Below are 23,365 nucleotides of genomic sequence, written 5' to 3' on the forward strand. Positions count from 1 at the left end.
ATCGGTTCATCCGTGGCACACATCACTCAGAATCAAATGCTGAGAAGCTTGTTTGTTTATAGTAACCTGACCTACTTCTTACTAATTTCTACCAAGCATTTAACCTGGGTGACAGTGTGTGGCAAAGGCAATGGGCTTGTCCCAGTGGTTGCTGTGGTAGGACGTCCTGTACACTAAATAAAATGTAGATGCAGATGTGCTAATGCTGCAGGATGTGGTGAGACACGAGGCTTAAAATTCATGGGGTGTACTCCCAGGCCTCTGAGAAGAAACATTAAGGAGCTGATTTTTGGTTTTTGGTGACGCTGGCTGAGAAATGAGGAGGGCCCTGCTGATACTTACTCTCCTCCTGACACAGATGTTTTTCCTCACCTGCAATCCCTGCTGGGAAAACTGGGGGCAATGCTGAGCAGGGAGCGGTCCCAGGAAGAAAGGAGGGCGGGGGGCCAGCATGGCCGAATCTGGGCCTGGATGCAACAACCTCTGAGTGACACTTAGGTCCATGGGCTGCTCCCCACTTTTGGATAAAGAAAGCCGACTGTTGATGATCACATCCACTGCAGAGAGAGAGAGAAAGAGAGAATAACACATTATTTGTGAATGGAGGATAATAACACTTGTCCATGTTTATCCTGGTCATGTGGGAATTATTTTGGAGGTGAACAATGAGTTTGTTTCTCTAGAGGATCTGTTATTGCATAAATCATAGACCTACATTTGACCTTTTTTGTTTTTTATAAGTGCCCTCCATGCTGCGCAGACAGATCACCATCATAAATGAGGAGCACCAAGAATAGAGCAAATATTTTATGTTGAGTGTGTAACACAAAAGGTCGCCGGAGGAAGAATGTTTTTAACTGATATTCACAAAAACTCAGAGAACAATTTGAGCGTCATTTACTGTTTATACTTTACATAAACACGATCAAGAGTGCACTCAGTTTATTTGGCATAAATATGTGCCCAGATGTGTACTTGTACTTGAACTCTGCACATTCACCAGTCATATTTCATTTCATTCAAGTCTTCCTGCCTCAAGTGAACTGGCCATTGTCCAACACTGCATTCAGCAAAGAAAAGGAGAGGGGTGTTTGTGTATGTTGGGGTTGGAGGGGCACAAAAGAATGAAAAAAAATAATAAAAAAAAGCACGGATTTGTCGGATCTGAACATTGTGTGGTCAAGGCATTTGGGTCAGGTACATCAATCTGTCATCCACCTTCCAGGTTTTTACTGAAATGAAAGAAATAAAAAGCTAAATTTAGCACAAGTCAGACAAGTGGACCAAGCTTAACTAAAGACAGATGTCTTTTTATAGGTGCAGGGGAGTGAGAAAAGGTTTTGATCCATTCATGCAATCCAGCGGCCCATTGTAAATATGTCAGAGTAACCCCACTGCACTCATTGCAATTGATTTAACTATAGCATGAATGGCACAATGGGGTCCTGATGGTAACACGCCGACTGGTAACTTAGGAAACAACTTTAAGTTATTTTCAACTTTTATGATGCGTCACATCAACAAGGCAAAAACATATGGCAGCTCACACATCACTTGACACATGAAACCAATAAAGATGGTGAGGAATGTTTTGGTACTGATACAAAGGCACAGACAGATAAAGTACGGAAGGAGACACCTTGCTCCCTCTGGGGTAAAAGGGACAGCGGGAGGGAGGAAAGGAGGGAGGGAAGGATGTGGAAATTTACTGAATTCATACGCCTGAGTGACTGCAACCCAGAATATTACTCAACATTACTCACATAATTCCTGTAAGAGGACATTTCTTTACTGGCATACCCTGTTGTTGTGGACAGCACTGTATCGCAGTAACAACTCTGCAGTGAAAACATTACCTCTCTCACACACACATACACCGCAGTATTATACATACCTACTCTACTTGGATTACAATTATTCACTGGCTTTGGGAGTTATCTACAAGTTAACAAATAAAAGATTACACTATCAAACCAACTACATCAATACAGGTAAAGCGCACAAAAAGCAGAATCCAAAAACACACAGATAAGTCAAGTGGAGGGTGTTTCTAGAGGTTAAGTCACCAATGTCTAACAGAAGCTTCAGCAAAAAATAGTCTTAAATGAAGCCTGCAACACTTTTATAAGTCGAAGAGACTATCAGATCAAATTTTCAGCAGTGCAACAAAACAGCCCAAAAACAAACCTCCACATAAAGGCTGCACCCAAATGCCACAAAACTTCCCTCCTGCCTGAGCCAGACAGTTAGCCTTACAGACCCAGGCAGCGCTGCTTGGCCCTCGTTCCCAACAGCAAGACTGACTCATAGAGAGAAACAATAATGTCTGTCTAAGAGGAAAACACTTCCATGCTCTCATTACTGCAGGTCAATTGAGACTTACATGCAACCGAACAAAACAAGAAGTGCTGAAGTTAATAATGACCGGAATAAAAGATAATGCAGTTTAGGTCAAGTATATTTAAACCTGCTGCCCTGCTTAATAGAGTTAATTATAATAATAATAATAATAATAACACCATCTGCTCATGGGGAAGGTGTTGCGTTTTCATGTTTTCTGTGAAACGGAGCAAGTGGCAGACACATTTACATAGGTTTTTTGTGAGAACTAAAATTCTGACCATCATTGTTTGCACAACTCATCACAGCCAGAGATGATAAGTCTATTGTTAGCATTACAGTACACCGCTGTTTTACATTCTTCAAGGCAGGAATCCTACCTGACCAGCTAACCCACAGACCAACAGATGTCAGGCTAAACTGTATGTCAGAGACTCAGACTTTCAGATGATTTATGCCTCTGCTTCCAGGGTTTGTTTCTTTAAACTTTTAAAACTTTTTTTTTAAGTGGCTGAAAAAAAAAAACAGGAAGTACCAGAGGCAGCAGAACAGTATATTATTGAAGAATGTCAGTGTGCTTTTTGCAAAGGAAATCAGACAATCACTAGAAGAGCAGGATGGTGGTGGTAGCAGCGGTGGTGGTGGTGGTGGTGGGGACTCAAATAATCTGCATACACTCTACTGAGTAACACACACACACACACACACACACATACACACACACACATACACATTATTACCGAACAAGTGAGCTCCCCTGAGAGAGAGGAAATGATCAGGAAGTCAGTCTCACTCCTATTCTAAACAGAAAAGAAACACCTGTGGTGTATTTTTACCCTGAAAATATTGTTGAACACCAGACTGCATCAACATGAAACTGAAGTCGACTCATTTTAAACAATGTGACATTAAGGACACCTGACCTAACACCCACTGAATTTCTCCATCTTTCTACAATTTTAAAGAGAAAGAAAAAGAAGAAGCTAATTATATGTTTGGTTGAGTTTTACCGACACTGAACCTGTGACTTGAGGCAAACTCAGCAGGTGACTCATTATATGACTGGACACAAAACCAGCTCAGTCACTGCATTGTGCTTCCAAAGAGCCAACTAAACAGTTAAGGTTTCCTCCACCTAGACCCTAAAGGGTTTCAAAAGGCTGCTGATTACTTTCTATCATATTACCAAGAGCTCGCCACAGGAGCAGAAGACTTACAAGTACACACACTTTATTCAGCATTAAATTCCAAAAGAGTAGCGCAATTGTAAGTGCTCAGCATGGGCCGGCTATTCATCAACTGTGTGCTAAAAATACAAGATACATATTTTAAAATGGAAAAGAAACACTATTCATGAGATAAAATCTGGAACATTTGAAAAATTAGAGAAGTGTATATAGATAAGATCTGTGTGCGTGCTTCTCTGTCTCTCATTTGTGCGTTGTGCTGCTAAAAATAGGCAGGAGACAAACTTCTGGTTTCTGTAATAGCATATTCGTTTCACAACCATCATCCTCATTCTGTGGGCCCTCTCTGCAGCAACACACCGAAGCACTAACACATGCATACACACAACACACACACAATACATGCACACACACACGCACCTGCACACATGCATAGGCTTTACTTCTGTGCACACACAGACACTCACACTCACACAGAAACAGTGACTTCCTGTTTCTAAAGTTAGCCTGCACCATAACATCCTCTTGGTTCATTTAGGCAAGCAGAAGCTGCTATTTTGGTTGAATGGCTTCACTGGTTCATTTTTGCAGCTTGAGAGGGTTACAGATGTCCTTCAGCAAAGTATTTATATCCACAGTGTGGCCCTAAAATGTGCTTTTGTTTATTGTGGGGCTGGAGCGAACTCCACACACACAGTGGTATTGAATGGAGTTAAGTCTGGAAGTCACACATCAGGTTAAATGCTAGTTACTATTTGTATACATAAAGACAGGCAGCGGGCTTGAGGTCGGTGCCTGGTTACAGAGAAAAAAAAAAAAACAAGAACTCAGGGATGAAATGTCATCTGAGATATAAACAAATAAGATTAACATTGTTTCTAGAACAATATCAAGCACGCAAATTGGTTCCTGGTTCAAATGTGTGTTACTGAATGCATTCTCACGTACAAAAACAACTTTTGTTTCCACCGTACTGCCCACCACCTATCGCTGTGTCCGTCCTTTCCTCTGTCCCTACCCCCGTCCTTACGTTTATAGGAATCCACAGCTGCTGGGGACATTCTGTCCCTCTGCTTCCGAGCAGCTGGAGTATCAATCTCTGAGTGACTGACTGTGTGCATCAATGTGTGCATGTGTGTGCGCTTGTATGTGTCCATCCTAAACACGCCAAGATATTAATAGCTTGCAGTTGTTTCTTTTGAGTGTACATAGCAGGTTTTTGTGTTTGCATAAGTAGGATCTGCTTGTGCAACAGTTGATCGCTGTGTGTACACATGCATCAGAGCATCAGGGCTCGTCGTGTGTGTGTCTGTGTGTGTGTTGGTGCCAGTGTATTAATAGTGCCCATTTGTTTCTGCTGAAGGATCACTGTGGCTCTTTGTGCAAGTTTCGGTGTATGTAACCGAGGCCATTTATTTTTAGTGTCACCTGCCAGTCAACACTTGTGTTATTGTATGTAATCATGCTGCACACATGCGCCTGGACACTGAAGTTTGTCCGTTGCCGTTTCTTCGACATATTAATAGCGCAAAAAACCACGTGTTTTGATGAGTGTGTGGCATGTGTGTGTTTGTGCTTGTAAGTGTATTAATAGCTTTACCAATAGCGCACACATGTCTCTGCATGCGTGTGGCGTGTGTGCAAGTGGTTGTCAATAACTTCAACCTCATATACATCAGGTTTCCTGCACAAGGATGAGAATAGAAAATAAGTTCCCTACGACCAACCACAATGAGCGGGGTGCTGATACTGGAAGATACTGGTTTACACCAGTATTAGCACATATTTTGACAATAATTGCAGTTTCAGTGAGGTCTACTTTATGAAATAATCTGTACCAGGGCTGCAGCAAAGTTATTCTGAAAAATGCTTATTTGTTAGGTTGTTTTCTTTTGTAATTGTTGTTAAATTTAATGTCAACAAATAGTGAATAATATCTACGGGAGTTTTCCAGAGCCCAAGATCATTATTTTGTCCAAGCAACCACCCTAAACCTAAATCTTCTCAGTTTACAACAATCAGAAAACAGAGAGAAACAGTAAATCCTCCTATTAGTGAGGCTGGAACCAGAGACAGGATTTTACACTTTGAAAATGATTGATCAGATCATTTGATCATTAAAAAAATACTTAAAATGGATTCACTTTGTTGATTCACTTACTAATTAATCAACCAATTCTTTCAAAGATCTAAAAATAAACACTGCCCAATCTATCATTGTCAGATGTTTGGCACATGTTTACCCTTGCAGTTCAAGTGTATGAAGCATACCGAACAGCTCATTTCCTTTTCCCCCCCAAGGCATATGAAGTAACAAGTTATTATGCCACGACATAAGACTACTACATTCCTATACTTGACTGTCAGCAGGAAAAAAAAGCACAAGCAGATACGCAGATTCCTCTTTTGTGTAGTCTTTTCTTTCTTTCGCTCCTAGTCATCAGTACTGTTTTGTACTGTCCCTACTGCTCTCTTTAACCAAAAGATCAGAGGTCAGACCCTTATGAGACTTCTCTTGATCTTCAGTTCCCTGAGGCGGCTCGGGAAAAAGGTGAGGGGTCGCCAGCTCACTGTAGAGTTGTGTGTATATGAGAGAGTGTCACAAGCCGGCATGCTCTTCAGTGAGATCCACCAGATTGATTTCTCACAGCCAAAACAGACTCACAATTGTTGAAATTGTTTCATTATTTCTCCTTTGGGTCTCAGGAGGTCAATTTTTTTTTTTTTTTTTTTGGAGGGGGAACCAAAATTTGGCCCAGGGTGCAGTCATAAGGTTGGCATGAGACTGAAACTTGGTTCTTGCCTGAGAACTTCTGCAACATGTGTTACCGCTGTTGAGAGTTGACAATGATTCCTTCTTTCGTGATCTGGCAGGTGCTTCTCGTTCACAATGGAGGGAAGTAATACAGAATATTAGCACTAATACGCCCCTTAATTTAGAAATATCAAACACACACACAGACACACACAAATTAACTTGAACCTCAATTATGCAAATCAAGACATCAGTTACAATTTGACCTGACGGGAACACCGGCTTACTTCCTTTTTATACTTCAAAAGAAAACAGCGACCGATCATCTGAGCATTGCACCGATCCGGGTCAGTGGTCTGCACAGCTCATCTCAACCCACAAAACATCCACCTCTGCACTGTGATCATCCTGACATTAACAGATGCTGTTGTTGAGGAAATGTGGCCCTCACACGCCCACAGAAAGAAAAACATTTGACCGTGTATTTATTTTTTTTACATGTAAAACCCAACGGCTGGCACAGGAGTGATTTGACTGAGAGAACAGGTTCTCATGCCCACTTCCTACTATAAGTCGTCCATGTGTGTCTGTATATTGTGTGTATCAGTCTGTTATTGCACACTAGGTTAGAAGGCTATGTACACAGAGGAGCTTCTTTGTTTCAAATACACCCTGCAGTCAGTAAGAATAAGGTTACTGTCTTGTGGCTCTAGTCTGCTTTTACTGCTGGTTTTGATAAAAAAGTTACTGTCTTTGTTTGAACTTTCTTGATTTCCCTAATACTCTCCATCTTTCTGTCCTCTCTCTCTTACACACACACACACACGCACGCACACACTTACGCTCACATGATACACGAGCAGCAGAGTAATGGTCCTGTTGCTGCGTTTTTGAGGAGTAAAGTGTATCAGTAGTCAGCTGAGTTGATCTTAAATCAGGAACAGGAAATGTGATCTGGAGCGCTGGCTGGTCCAGAACACTGTCCCTATTGTCAGTGCACTGCTGTGGCTGACACTGGGAAAACACTGGGGACTTTTAAAGGTTATCTTCCTTGGGAAAAGGTTGATATTCACTCTCACAACCAGACTGCCACCCAAAATGGATACCTGGTGAAGACCGATCTCTAAATATGTCCCCTAGTATCTTGGTTGTGGTTCTTATTTACATAAAGGGCCAATTTGAGGTCAACAGAAGTGTCACAAAAAGAAGTTAATACAACACATGCTCCGTCATTATTTCTCAACACAGGGAACGATAAGTGATTGATTCACCGGTTGCGGAAGGTCCCTTACTGCTCATCTTAGTCATCCATGAGGTTTGCAAAGTGAAAACAAAACAATCTCCTGAACTTAAAAAGACACTGTGAATGGATTTCCCATCTACAGCTGAAAACATAAATTGATCAATTGCTTAGATGTTCAACGGAAAATCAACTGAGAAGCTTTTTTAATAATCAACTCAACTCAACTCAAGCACATCTTCCTAACTATGACTCTTGGTCTTCTTTGGATTTTGCGCAATTTATCAGTGACAACACCAACAAAGTTGAAGGTTGTGGTATTTTTCCACATTTTTCACAATTAATTAATCAATCAATCAATCAATCAATCCATATACAATCAATCTAGAATTAAAATCAACTGATATTTAACTAATTTTTCAAAGTCAGTATAATTGAAAATCACCTTGGGCTCTTTTGAGTTATAATTGATGGGTCTGCCCTATTTGAAAGTTGATATACAAAATGATGAATGGCTTATTTAAGAAATAAAAGATTTAGTGAATTCTTATTGCACTTATATTTACAAACTATTAGACTAATAATTTTTTTAAAAAAAAGCAGGATCCAATGCTGATAGGCTTTCATTATTTCAAAATAAAAGTTAACACAATCATCTGTATGTTTTAAATCACAGAATTTCTATGAGGTTGATATGCATTGCTGTATGCAAAATTAAACTCAGCAACCTCGAGGGCATGTGAAAAAAACAACAACAAAAACCCCCTGGAGGCTGGCAACCGCAATCCCAGCACATTTATCTCTGATACAAATTAAATGAATTGCAAACTGTTGCACCAATTACCTTACAACCAATAAGGTCAGAGGCGGAGCACAACTCGCTGATGCCAGCTGTAGGACGAAGAAACTGATATGTCTTATGTTTAAGAATGTGGAAAAACAAAAACAAACAAAAAGAATTTGTTTGCTCTGCATGATGACGGTGGCTAGGTTTCATCTGAAGCCATGTGAGGCCCGCGATCATTGTTGATGACTGTGACAAAGCCGAACCCACGGGCTGTCACAACTCGTGCAGCAAAGGGGCCTTTGTGATCAGAACAGTTCAGGTAAGACGACACTGATCGTGTAACATGAAGTTGGTTGGTTGTTATGATCAAAGCCCTAATACACTGATACTCTTTTGTAAACACACACACACACAGCTGCTGGATTCAGTATTTCCATCCTGTACAGACAGTCATGCATGCACAGCGGGTCGACATTTACCTATTCAAAGCAATAATGATCTCTGCTGCTGCTGGTTATCTGAGATGATGATGAGGGGAAAACATGATGAAGCAGCGAAGGAGCGATGTAAACGGCGAGAGAAAGGGGGCAGAGGAGTGTAGGTGGTGTCGATTCCTTTGGCACGGCCCACATGAAACTAATGTAACTGTATCCCCACAACAGCACCGAGGCTATGACCTCATCCTGTCCAGCGAGGGAACCTGGACACATGAGAACATTATTCCACGCATGGCTGCTGCATGTGTGTGTGTTTGTGTGTGTGCGCAAGTTGTGCATATAATGTGTGTGTTTTCATTTTCTAAGGGGGCTCGGGTGGGATCTAACAATTTTTACAACTTCTGTCATAATACAACACACACACACATACACACACACACTCAAACACAGCTGCCCACCCCACGGGCTATCACACAACCAAGCATTTGTTGCCTAGCAGTGAATGAGTCAAACTTTTCAATGACGTTATGGGCAGAAATACATTTAGCAGGAAACTCTACACTTTGCTCTCACAATGAGGCCTTAATGCTATAATTACACTATTATTCGGCCCTATTTAATCACCTTAAAATAGTCCTCACCCCTGTCAGATTAGTATAATTAGCCTACCTGGGCACCTTGAGTTACACAGTCAATTAGTTCAGACAGGTAATTAGGTATTTACCATTCACACCTGAGCATCTGACACTGGACCTCACAACATACTCTTTACTCTGATTTGTAAATTAATATAGGTAACGTTAGGCTATTTATTTTTCTGAATGAAAAACAACATTGACAATGTCAGACTTTACTTTCCACCTGCTCAGCTTCACAACGTAAGATTTAGTTGTAGCAGCGTTCATCATGGCAGACAGGTGACATTTTAGCTCACATTAAATGCACCAAAATAAAGTTTTAAGCATTTACAACATGAATTCATGAAAAAGGGCAGCAGTCAAGACACAACTTCTGAGTCAAGATGTTGTCAAAGTGTTTGCTAACTTAAGTTACGTTTTAAACAGTGAACGTAAACAGCGGACGTAACTTAAACAGTTAAACGTTAAGTTAGCTAAATAAAATCGCCTACCTTTGTTTTGTTTTTTGGGGGGAGATGAATGAGAGGGTCAAAAGCGACGGGTTTTCGGCTTCATTCGACAGACGGACGGTCAGTTTTGAAGAAACAACAAACAATCAGCGAGTCAGACAAAAGACAGGTCGGTCGGTCGGATGAAAAACTGAAAAACTTGGTCCAGCCGCCTGCTGTTCCTCTCATGGTGCCAACCTGAACCTCCTCCTCCTCCTTCTCCTTCTCTTTTCAGTTAACAACACGACCGCTTCGGCTCCAACGGTCAGCACGCGCCGCTGTCACACAGTTCCATACATACAGTAGCTAGGCAACCCCGGAGCTCCACGGACGGTAAGTTACGGTAATAGTTTAGTTTTCTGACACACACACACAGAAAAAAAGCCCGTCTCTTTTCGTCTGAAGGCGGCTCTCCTCCTCACCGAGTGGTGGTGAAACTGCTGATAAATCTGCTGGGAGTCTCACTTTCATCCGTGTGTGTGTATGTGTGTGTGTGCTGCTAGTGTGAGGGCTCCATCTGCTGCACTCCGCCGGGTACAGAGGAGGGAGGATGCTCTGAGTGTGTGTGTGTGTGTGTGTGTGTGTGTGTGTGTGTGTGTGTTTGTTCCAGGTATTACTGCGGTTGTGGGGACCTTTTGGTTTTTACCACGGTTAGGCTATATGGGGACCTGGGGACAAAAAGGACATCCCCCATCCACACACATGCTAACATTTTTTTATTTTTTTTTTGCACTGTTTTGCTTGTTTGTAGCCTATGTTTTTGAACACAATTAAACAACATGGGTCATGCTCACACACTGGCTTGGACCCAGAACAACTTTTGTGGACACAAAATGTAAAGTAATAATATGAAACTTGAACACATCAAAATGACCCCCCAAAAAATGTAGGCTAAATTAAAAAAAGGTGGGGTAATGTTGTCCTTTTAAGTTGTGTTTGTGCATTATCTCAAATTTTTAAAGGTCCACTGTGTAAAATGAGGGGAAAACATTGACATCTAGCAGTCCGACTCTATTATTTATCTATACCCTATAACTCTTGAAACGCGCTCTCTGGTTGGATTTTCCATTCCGTACAAACATGGCGGCGCAAGATGCAACACTCTCTAAGCAAGACCCTTAAGGGTAGGTAGGCTATTAAAAGAAGAATTATAAGGCTATGAAAACCAAACAGATTTTATTTTATAGTGATTATAGGCCTACACTTCATTGGTAGTATATTCATATTTTGCCAATAAACATTGACAAATATTACACACTGTACCTTTAAATACTTTTACTAATTTATTTAATTTATCAGTGATGAACAGGCTGTTTATCACTAATGGGATTCAGGTGTGGGTTGTTGTGCCCACACCTGTCTTTGCCTTGTGTATACACCTTTTCTTTGCCTCCACTTTAGATTTGTTTTATTTGCTCTCTGCCTACATCTAGCTACCTGAGGAACGTCCAAGACCGAAACGTTGTTTAATAAATGTAATTATGTTGCAAGTGTAGACAGTGTGCAGGTGTTTTTCCTCCTTCTTTTTAAATAAATGATTTCCAAATCTAGAGATCTTTTTGTTTCATGCTGCTATTTCATCGTCAAGTAAAATACGTAACAAATTGTTTTGATTAACACCCTAGTGGGTGAAATTAAATACTGTTCATTTAACAAGTATTTACAATCAAACGTTGGGAAAAGGTTAGGTTAAGGTTAAGATGAATGTTTAGGTTTAGGCAGAAGTGTAAAGGTTAACAACCTTGAGGCAGGAATAAGCAGGATTTAGTGTTGTCACTGTAGTGTGTCATTCTAATTTATTGGGAGATGCTTCTAAGATTAACGCAGAAGTAATCTTTTGAGTTTTATTTTCTGTATATTTGATATTTCATGTGTTTAGTGACAGTTCAAAGCATGAGGACAAGTGATACATTTGCATACGAGGTCATAAATACTCCTTTGAGTTTATGGAGAATAGTGATTTGTAGGGTAAGTCCAGTGTATTAGATGTTTAACACTGCCAAGCGAACATGTAGCTTGTTTTGTGCCAGTGTGAAGCCTGTGGACTGGTCTAGTCTAGTCTCGTCTTGTCCTGTACACATGTAAATCCAAGCATAGGCTACACCAACTGAGAATATTTGTACAGTGCTGTCTGCTCTAACTGTGCTTGAACTTTCACTGTCTCTTTATCCTGCCTCAGGTTAAATCCACTCTTTGCTAACATAGAAGTCCTCATCATTGGGTCAATCAAGATAAAGCAATCTGATCAAAACAAGAACTCAAAGATTTTGAGCTGAACCAGACTTTTATTTCATGTGACCCCGACTGGTCCTGCTCCTATGAGTCAATGTTTTCTGTTGTTCAGTTAAATGAGGAACCTAAGGGGATTTCTTTTTTAAAGAAAAAAAACTTAGAGTTAAAAAAATAACCATCAATAACACTCAGTCTAATTTCAACAACAGTTTGTCTTTTCCTCTGTGCTCTTGGCCACAGCTTGACAGTCCATCCCCCAGTCACGGGGCTGACTGTGCTCTGAATAATTTGAGATACGTACAAGCAAATTGAATTTCATAGCAGCTCTTCCAATTTTGAAACAGCACATGCTCGGGACAGACCTTCCTCTATTTGCAGATGTGGCGAGAGCCTGGTGGTGGTGGTTTCTTCCTTAGTTATAATTCCCTATATTTAGCTCATTTTATCAACTGTTTACGTTTCTGGCATCATATATCACATTTTTTTTGTTTATTTACTGATTTGGTGTGGGCTCTGCAAGTAATTTCATGAGTCAATATCCCCCATGTCATTATCCCCGTAAACCACGTCATATAAAACATGTCAGATACTAAATTTCCATGAAATTGAAAACACTGTGTAATACAATGACGCTATTGGCCAGTTTATTAGCTGGACTGATGAAGACCAGATGGATGTTTGTGTTTCCCTCAAGCACGTCATCATCCGGTGTCAATAGAGCTCTCCCTTCTTATCTCTCCCCCTCACACCATTGCTACACTGGCTCTGATGTCACACTGAAAGGGCAGTGCTGCCGCTGTGTAGCATGTGATTTGTGTGTACGTACTGTAGGTGTGTCTGTCCGACAACCTGTTTGCGTGAGTGTATGAGTGAGAGACACGTCACAGTCTCTAGAGATCTGATTTTTTCAAACACTTAAATAAAAAAAGAAGCCAGAACAGTGGAGAACTGAAAAGACACATATGGCATACATGGGTAGGACTCCAAGGTGGAGTTTTGTGGCCAGTAGGGCTCACTCCTCTTCCAGTCACAGGAAGCCAGTAGGAATGAGAGGAATGCAGTCAGGCAATACGGTGATGGAGGGAGCAGCACTTGCAGGGCAGATTGCCAAGAAGAATGAAAGAAAAGTAGGGAGCCAAGGAAAGATAGGAGGAGTGAGAAAGTGATTAGAGAGTGGAAAAGGCCCGGGACAGGAATAATTAAGATGCACAATCAGGCAAAAGCCAACAGTGGCGTGCCTCCAGAGCTGCACACACTCACACACGAAAACAAAAACGGCCCCGGGAGCGGCTTTTGTAGCTGCATGTGTGATTGTTCTCTCTGGTATTGACAGTTTGATGTGGATAATGTGTAATGTGTAATATCACAGACATTGCTACAGTATTGTGAACTGCAAGACCGTGTGTAGTTATCAGTCAGACAGATTTCCTGGTAGCGGGGGGGTGGGGTGTGGAGGCTGGGGGTCGACAAACAAAGAATTTGTTTTTGTGCTATCTAGGGGGTCATCCTACCGTACGTACACACAGACACGCACACACCCACACACAGATATGCAGTGACGATCACACAGAACCAAACTCGGATACACACAACACAGGCAACTCTATCTCTATCTCTCTTACTCTTTCTTTGTTCTTATTTGTGTTTCTTGCCAAGTCAAATAAAGATATATTGCAGAGAATTACAAATGTGATTATAATTCTGGATCCCTTTTTTCCATTCACAAATCTCTTCAGCAAGAAAAGAAGGGAAGAGAAACACAACAGATGCACCAGGACCGTCTCTGGGACCAACAGAGCTGTGGTGTACACAGTGGAAGCATAATTAGTAGTGGGAATAGTAGAAGTGAACTAATCGAATCAGCTGCACTAATCAAAATTTTCTTACCGAAACGGATCAAAATACTGTGATCTGTGAAATGGATCATGTGATGAACTCGGAGAGAAGAATCAGTTCAGCTCCTCAGCTGCTCTTTCTCCATCTATGTCTATTGCTTCTAATTGTTTTTTGTTAAAAAAGCAATGATAAACCCACTTAGCAGACAAACAAAGATAAGTCAATAACAAAGAAAATGTTAATACAATAATGTTGTGTTTACGGCTTTGCTAAGTAACGTCTTAACAGGGCTTTAAATCACAACTCCTTCATTCATTCACTCATTTAAAACCACAAGTCAAAACTCAAATTAAAAAAAAGAAGTAGCTGCAGAGAGGCAGACTTCTTTCATTTCTCACAAAATCTTTATGATAAAGGCCAATGTACGTGCTCAAGTATAGTAGCTGTAGCTATAGCAGCTGTGTGGTGACTTTGAACCGAGGAGTCGCTGGAGGCTGCTCGCAGCGGTGGGTAGCCTCTAAAGCCTTTCCATTCCCAACAGCAAAGCAAAGTCAGCCCACAGAGAGGGGAGAGATAGCACTTAACACTCGCCTAGTTTCTCTGGAAACTGACTGTGATGCTGGAAAGTGTTGCTTTACGACGCCTTCACACTCCTGTGTGCACACGTGTGGAAAAATGTCAAAACAGAGTTCAGAACAGTGTGTACCTCTTTGAGAAGGTTTGCGACGTGTCTTTGAAAACGACTATACATGTCAAACCGAACAAACCTGTGAGGTAGTTGATTTCACAGAGGAAGATGTGAACTTAACGCCCTTTTGGTAAAAGTCTTATGATGCCTGCTTTTCACTAGACTATAAACAAAGTAGACGCTTTGATAGGGTTGAATGTCCAAGAGGTAAACATAATGGGAAAAGCAGTGCATATCTGATATAACTTCCGCACTCAAACTCATTTTATGGCCTGGATTTTAATGTGTGAAAAAAGGTGAAAACTTTTTTACCAAAAACACATCATCATATTTCCTGTGGACAGTGGTTTCCATCTGCAGACAGTATTTTCTGACAGTATCTACTTAAACAGCTTCCTCTGTGACAAAATCCCATTGGCAGTATTTCCCCTTTACAATTAAACTGCCCCATGACAGTAGGCTACATTATCATTCAAATAAAGTTGCTGCAGATTCTTGCAGTAAAGATACTTTTCCACAAGGGGGTGGTACTCAGGGAAATGACTGCTGTCTATTGATTTAATGGTTTCTAAACACAAACAACAGCCTGCTCAGGTGGAAGACACTCTTTAGTATCAAACACTCATCTTCATCATCCATCCACAACGCTCGCTTGACCTCCTGCCGTCATGAAGGAGTCTCAGTGGACTTGATGAGAGGTGATCTGTTTTGAATCACCGACACTTTTTGGCTTCACTCTCTAACTTCAGCCAAGTCACTGCACTGTCTGTCCTTCAGCAACTTGGAAAATGTAACGGACCAGTGCAACTCCAAAAGTCATTTTGATAATTGAAAACAAAGATGCATTTAAGTTTTGATTGGACTGACACTTAGTAGAGAAGGAAACGCCTCTCAGCGAATCATTGTTGATGGAGCTTTTCTCAATTCTTCATGGAGGACCTTGACATTTTTTTTTTCTTTTTTAGAGAGGGTTGGAATATGTCGCCTACACAAGACGAGTGCTGCAGATTTGAAATTGAAACACATGACTTTATTTTCCCTCTGTTCCCTCATTCGACACCCACACGGCTCGATTTAGACACTCTGTGCTGCGGCTGACTCCATCTCATCAGAGACGAGGGAGAGTTCGGTCCCCTGAGGGCCACTTCCAGCCTCCTGTGGCCTCTTAACCCTTCTGCCCTTTGACCTTTACAAACCAAACAAACTCAAAAGTTTGACGACTCAGTTATAGATGTTGACTACCCAGACTGATTGGCTGCATTGTCTATGACATTTCTTTGTTGTCCCATATGATCAAACTAAATATGACTGATACATAACTAATAATGATTGTTATAATCAAGTTGTTTAATATTCCTGGTGGTTCCAACCACTCTGTCCACAAGATGACACTTTATATATTCCACTTATTCAAAGATATATTTGAGAAAACCAGAAATTCTTTACATTTTACATACTGGAACCTGTATTGTTTTGCTTAAAATGGTTGGATACTAGCTCAACAGTGATTAAACATCAAAACTTTCACTATTTTCTATCAAAAGACAAAAGATCTCTAGTTGTGCTCTAGTTCTGACAAACACACCACAAGACAAAAGCTGCATTTGGTTAATATTCTCACTTTTTTCCCCCTGATTTTGAGATCAGACTAATTTAACATGTTGAATTGAGAAACATTTCAGTTTGTTTTTCAGGTAATGTAGAAGTTGTGCTGAAGAATTCCTGAGAGTTTGGACAGGGTGGCGTCTTGTATTCTTTAAGCTCTTTGCCAGCTACGTTTTTTAAAATATTTTTTTTATCAGTGCTAAACTCCCTAAAACACACACTTGTGTTCATCACAGCACAGATAAGGACAACTAAATGAAACCTTGGATGTCATAATTATACCCCCATTATTTTTTCTGAGAGGACACCGAGCAGTAAAAAGTCTGATTTATTGCCCCGACAAACCACGTAGACAAGTCTCTAAAAATGGAGCAGCATGGGAGAGTAAAAATAGAGCGAAAGTTTACTGTTTTGGGCAAGAGAGCAACCAAAGGCTGAGGCCAGCATTTCATCTTATGCAGCAAGATTTATGTACGGTGCACAAAAACAAGGAAGGAGGAGGTGAAAAGCTAAACCTGCTGTACAATGGACTCTGCTAACCTTTTTTTTTTTTTAACCATCTCTCTCTGATGATGCATTTTTAAGCTTGTGGAAGTGGAGATGTGATGTGATGTGTGAGGCTGGTTGGAGATTTTATAAAACACATGCATGAATGCACAAGATTTGACAACTCAAGTACTGTTAAGACTCTGTTTTTGCATGTTGTTGTGTGTTGTGACAGCACAGCAGCTTGATTGTTTCTGACCAAACTGTCTCTCTTGTCCTTTCGATGAACACTTTCCCTTTCTCATCTCTGTCTCTCTGTGCTCGTCTCCTCCTTCAGCGTTGCAGTGAAGGACTGTTGTTGTGTATGTGTATGTGTGTGTGTATGTGTGTGTGTGTCTCCTCATTCCTTGCCCTCTATTTTCTCGTGGACAGACTAGCTCTCCAGGGTGGGTGGGTCTGTTTCCAATTTTCTCCCCTTCCCTGTCCTGAGAAACAATACTTCCAAAACCAAACAAATAAAAACCAAAAAAAAAAAAAAAGTTGTTGCTGACCACAGTTTTCCTCTAAACATTCCTGCACATTTGTATGTCTGCACGATTTTGCAGCATTTGCACTGATAACAAAGTGTAGCTGTTGTTACTCAGAGTCCAGAACAAACCTTAAGCCTCTCACAGCTGAAGCCAAACCAAAAGCTGGACTATCTGACTGCCGGTATAGTGAGAGCACATAGCGAGCACAAGACTCAGATAAAACCAAACAACAACTGGACCGAGAATCTTTAAAATCTAAGCAAAACTGTGTGAACATCTGCAGCTGGAAGACGACGACATTAAATAAAAGAATGACATACACTCCCACCAGTGATATACAACTACTAATATCACTTTTTTTTTTCATTCTTTTCATGCAGCTGTTACACACTACATTACTACATATGAATGCAAATAGCAAAACATGTTATATCTCCTTACCAGCTCTGGGTGCTGACATCCAGTGAGAGGTCCCACTGTGCTCCCACAGCAGTCCACTCAATCACAGACGAGGCAGCAGCAGTCAGTCGGACCGGCCCACGGAGAGGAGGCTCGGGGGGGAAGAAGATAGATCCTTTTTTTTTGCTTTGACAGGGGAGTGGTGCTGCAACGCTGGAGCCCGGCTGTGCACTGACAGAGAAAGTCACAGTCAACTGCTTGACACAACGGGCTCCCCCTGACTTTTACTGTGTTGCACTTCCTCTCATGTGAGCTCACTCTCTCTCTCTCTCTCTCTCTCTCTCTCTCTCTCTCTCTCTCTCTCTCTCTCTCTCTGTGTCTCGCTCTCTCTCTCTTTTTCAGACAAGACACAGTTGCTCTGCCCTATCATCCCACTGTAACTTTTTTTTTTTTGTCAGTGCTGCCCCTGCACCAGAACCTCCGGGGAGGGAAGGGAGGGAGGGATGTGTGTGTGCGTCTGCATGCATGCGTGTATGTGTGTGTGTGTGTGTGTGTGTTGTAGAGAAGGAGAGGGCGACAGATTGTGTTGCTGCTTGTGTCTGACAGACAATAGCAGGAAGTGTTGCTTTAGGATGCACAAAGTACACGGGGCCCAAAAATAAGAATCAAGCATCAAGTATTCAAGTCTTAAAAGACACATTATGTTACAGCACTGTCAAACTTTACTTGTTAAATATCACTGTGGATACAAATGAAATGTGTACTAGATACAAATGGCTTTTAAAAACATACTTATGACTATTTAGTGTTTCTTTTTTAAGATTATTCTAGCTATTTACCACATTATATCCAATTTACATAACAGTTTACACTTTATTTATGAGGTTTTATGTCACAAGCAGCTATGATAATCCATACAGCCCAAACATAAGCATCCAGTTACATAAACGTATATAATTGGAGGAGGTGCAAACATACAGCAAACATGCATCACGTGCATTAGATATAAAATCCTGTTTTTACCCCAGTTTACTCATGGTGCTTATCAAAGGCAGATAACTATAGTATGCAGCAGTGGTAGCTCCTTTTTTTTTTTTTTCAAACCCTGACCCAGTCGAGCTCCTCGTACTCCTGTGTAAACACAAATGGAGCATTCAGTGTGATTACTTACACGAGGCGACATATCTCACCACTGCAATTACGTTTCAGCCTGAGTGATATTAACAAGGGAGAAAACAGCCAGGATGTTGGTGATTTAGGGGGAGAACAGCTCGACAGTGTTGTGTGCTCTTAACTAATTACACTAAGTTTATTTCAATGTGATCTTATCTCGGCAAAAAAGATTCTTGATAAACTGCCATAGTCATTCCTGGCTTGCATGTAAATGTGAGAAGCCAGGAAAGGAAATGCAGGTTATAAACGCATGACATCAATTTCTTTTTTTCTTTTTTTTTATGTACAGTAATTCTGGTAAACGTTCCCCGGAAACAGAGCGGAAAAGACGTGTTACTGCGTGTGGTTTTTCTCATAGTTTTGCCACCGCTGAGCTCGGCGAGGAGATTCATTCATATAAAACTACATGACAGAGAGCAGAGGGCTTTCATGCAACATTACAAGAAATCGAGTGCATCTAAAATGATTCAAAACGGACTGATCCAGTCCAACGGTGACAACAATTACAGTTACAATGAACTGCAATATTCTGCAATGATTAATTTGATAATCCGACAACATTTTAAAACGAGTCTCAGTAGAAGGGCTGCACATAACTCTTATTATGAATTTATCTAAGTTTAGGATCATTATTTCAATAAATCAATTATTTTGTTTTGTCTATGACAGAAAACTTTCATTTCATTCATTTAATTTATTGTTTATTTGACAAGGACAGTGCACATTAATGGACAATTTGTGACGCGCACATCACGTCATGTAAAAGTGCCGGATTTAGCTCAAAGCTAATTTCCATCCGTAGTCCTCACATTAAAGATGGACAGACATACCATACAAAAAGATAACAATAGGAAGCTACCTGCATAAGTATGAAGAAGCATAGCAGTTACAACAATAAGAAGACGGATAGCAACCTGCATAAATATAAGAGAGGACAAAGTACTAGCAGCATTTATATCAGTAAAAGATAAGAAGTAAGAAAACAGATAACAATGCCATGCAGCGCTGCATGGCATTGTTATCTGCATAAACATAAGAAAAAAACATCTTTAAGATGAAGAAATGTCAGAAACACTTTAGGAGCAACTGTACACCTATATATTCATGCAGTTACCCACTCAGCCAATCGTGTAGCAGCTGTGCAACCCTGCAGGTAAACGTAAGAAGGTTCACTTGATGTCAACATCAAAGGTCATAACTGTGACCTCAGTGACTTTGTGGCTTGTTTGAGTGTTTCTAAAACTGTTGATCTGTTGATGGGATTACTAACATTATAGTTTAATCAGAGCGCGGTCCAAAGAACAAAAAGCCTCCAGTGAGGACGTATAGCTATGCTCGTTTACCAGGCCGCAAAATCTGGTCCTTGTTCATGATTGTCATGCGCTTCTTCAACATCTGGACCAATTTCTGACACACAAGAGAAAATCTTGCGGCTGTCAGACGGTACTCAAGGATAACATCTGCAATCTGCCCAGATGTGGACCAGGGAATACGTCGGGCCAGAAGTTTCATTTCGGTCTCTGGGAAGTGTCTTGTTGATGAGGTCAGAGGAGAATCAGGACAACCTTAAGTTACAGACCAGTTTTCTGTTGATTGGCTCAAAGGCATCACCACAGTGCCGACAGAACATGTGATCAACAGGATTTTATAAAGTAATCTGGACATTGGATTTTCAACCTTGATGCCAAAACATGAGTGAGGTTTATGTGTTTTTTTTTGTTTTGTTTTTTGACAGTTTGACCAAAGCTGTACAGAAAAGAAAATTGAATTTGAGCTCACTGTGGGTCCTAACATTAGTGTAATAACTCATCTATCAGACGATGTAGCCCAAACTTTGTGCAAAATTCTGTTTTTGAGTAAATCCGAGATGAAAGTGTGGTATTTTTTTTCACATTGGATAATGCAGGCGCACGAATTATGCGTCACGCTGCTCATGATTCATCAGCCACTGATATTGGATCTGTCATCCGTCAATCAAACGTCTGAGACACGCACACACACACCGAGCTCGGCCTCGCCCCAAGCATTGAATATCCCGCCCGCTCGATAACGACCAATCAAATTCGTTTTCCTTACTCGGGTAAACTTGTGCGGCAACTCGTGGAAACTCGGTGCAACAAACAGGACAAACGGCCATTTCTGAACACCTTTAAAAGATCACCATAAGATTAAGATCTTTAGAATTTCTGCAAACAGTTTGATTGATAATTTCATCATGCATTTAATCATACTCTATTTGTTTCAATATGCAGCTATGTGCATGTAAAAAAAATCCTTTAAATGTGCAATTAATCAATCTGATTAGTTTGTTTAATTCTCCCAATCAGCACATCTTTCCACTGACCAACCAGCAGACATAACAATGCCCGTAACAACAATGAGAGACATAACAAGCCAGTAGCCCGACCGTGTGCCGCAGCCAAGTCGACACACATTTGTCCTGTTGAGTTAAATTCACCTTTGCTGAGTTTAGGGAGTGCATGCTCCACCGTCGTCTCTTTCTGTGAGAGGAGAAAAACGCAGACACAAAGGTCGCTGACCCCCCTGACCTCGACTGCTGTGTGGTCCGGCTCCCTCCTCGCTACTGCGCTTAGCAACTATGGATTAGCTTTCTGCTTCAGATGTAACTTCATCCTTTGGGAAAACATACTGACCAAAGGAAACTCATGTTTAGGGGTCGTGACCCTCTGTCCTCGAGGCAAGTGAGACGGGTTGTGAGCCCTGGAGTTACCCCTGGTCTCAGTTTCTCCTCAAACAAACTTTTAAGCAGAAAAAGAAGACTGTGATGTGCAGTCTTTGAATTCATGCATAAAAAGCAGCTCATTTGCTCTGATTACATTTTAGAAGACAAACTACAGTTGATGCATGTTCAGCCTCAACAGAAAAAGTATTTCATGAATTTAAAGTATTGCTTTTGCCTGTGTTGGTGAGTCTGTGTGTGTATATGTGAGTGTTATTTTTAAACTAACCTCCCTAGTAGCGATTTCCAGGAATTTTCACTTAGCAACTATGACAGCGTGTGTGTTTTGATTTACATAAAAGAAACTGTTTGAATTAGATGAGCCCAGTCTTCGAAGCCCTGTGAACACAAATTCCTCGCAATCTTGGCGTAAATCAATGGGAGTCGGGCACCGGCGAGGACACAAATAGCTAAACTGTTCCTCTTGGAAAAGGGAGCGAGAGGAAAAAAAAAAAAAAGGGGGGGTGAAAAAATAAAAAACCAAGCAAAAAATAGACATCAGTGCAGATAAGAACCAGGTTAGGAGTCCTTGAGGAACACAATGGGATCTGCATCATCTGGAAACATGAGGTGCACAAAGGCTTTAAAAAGACCCTGAAGATCAGTGTGTGAGGAGGAGCGGTAGGAAAAGGGGGGGTGGGTCGGGGGGCTTTATCTGCCAGAGCAGAGGAAAATACTGGAAATGTCTTATCAGCATGTGAATGACCATCTTTTTTTCCCATTATCCTTTTCAACTTATCTGTTTTATCACTGGCGCTCTTGGCAATTTGACAGAAATTTTTCTGCTATGCTAACAATGTTTCAAAACCTTTCCACCAAAAATGTGTTCATTCACCTCATTTGTGCTGTATATTTTAATTTGACATGTCTCAATGATGGAGCTTATCAGTCCTTTTTATTTTGTTTTACTGTACATACGATACATATATTAAAAAAATGACTCCTATCATTTAAGAGAAGTTGTTAAATGTCTTTTTCCATGTCCATAATCCTTTCTGAGACACTTTTATAACAATAGGTTGGTGCTGGCCAATTAGAAGAGAGGATCACAGCCTGCTCTTTTCTGACTGGCTGATTGGTTTTCTGAGCGATCCAATAAGAAACAAGCAAAAACACTCAGAGAAACCAAATAGTTGGTCCAGGTGGGCGGGGCTTGGTGTCTGCTTTTTTTTGTGACATCACAAAGTTACAAGGAAGTCTGGCATTACTCAGTGGACTGGTTTTGATATTTTCACAGTGTTAATGCAAAACCTCAGACTTAAAGACACAGAAATCTCACGTAATTCAATATAAAACATTTAAATATGACATCTTGACTTAACATAAATTAAGAATTTGCCAAAAAATCTCATGAAAAGGACAAAATCAGCAATGTGAGAGTCTTATCATGAGATAAAAAAAACAAAACAAAACATGTCCTGAATATAAGAAGAACAAAAGGATTAATCATTTCTGAGAACAGCTGGGTGTTTATAGGAATAAACTATAAACTGTGTTTGGCAGCAACAGTTTTCAGATGTGGATTTTTTTTTTTTTTACACCAGCAGCAAAGAGTGTGTGGGATAAACTACAAACCCATGTCCCAAGTTTCTGGACCACAATGTGGACGCCTGTTGCTGAGAGTAAACAAGTAAAATACCAGATCAATTCATTATTGGTTTTGGTTTTCCATGGGGCTTGTTTACAACCAGATTAAGTAATGAGGTTGAAAACCAAAACAACAAACACAATCTTTAAAATCTGCCGCCGCCGCTGCCGCCGCTGCTGTCTCGTAGGCCGTGATGCCCTCCTGAAGAAACTCACC

At 40.8% G+C, this 23,365-nt stretch overlaps 2 protein-coding genes across 3 annotated transcripts in view; one reads left to right on the forward strand and one right to left on the reverse strand.

Moving 5' to 3' along the window:
* The window catches only part of LOC146987006 (histone deacetylase 7-like), a 41,635-nt gene extending 23,563 nt beyond the window's left edge, over nt 1-18,072 (reverse strand). For both annotated transcript variants that reach the window (XM_085775955.1, XM_085775956.1), the window contains exons 1-2: nt 17,691-18,072; nt 373-557 (exon numbers count right to left, since the gene is read on the reverse strand). In XM_085775955.1, coding sequence (XP_085632081.1) covers nt 373-557; nt 17,691-17,709 — 204 coding nt within the window. In that variant the 5' untranslated portion in view covers nt 17,710-18,072. The remainder of the gene's footprint in view (nt 1-372; nt 558-17,690) is intronic.
* The window catches only part of LOC146987004 (heme transporter hrg1-A-like), a 349,260-nt gene that overhangs the window by 49,814 nt on the left and 276,081 nt on the right, over nt 1-23,365 (forward strand). The window lies entirely within an intron of this gene.

The sequence above is a fragment of the Trachurus japonicus genome, chromosome 5, assembly GCF_045865225.1.
Source record: "Trachurus japonicus isolate A0001 chromosome 5, Traja_1.0".
In the NCBI taxonomy this organism is placed as follows: Eukaryota; Metazoa; Chordata; class Actinopteri; order Carangiformes; family Carangidae; genus Trachurus; species Trachurus japonicus.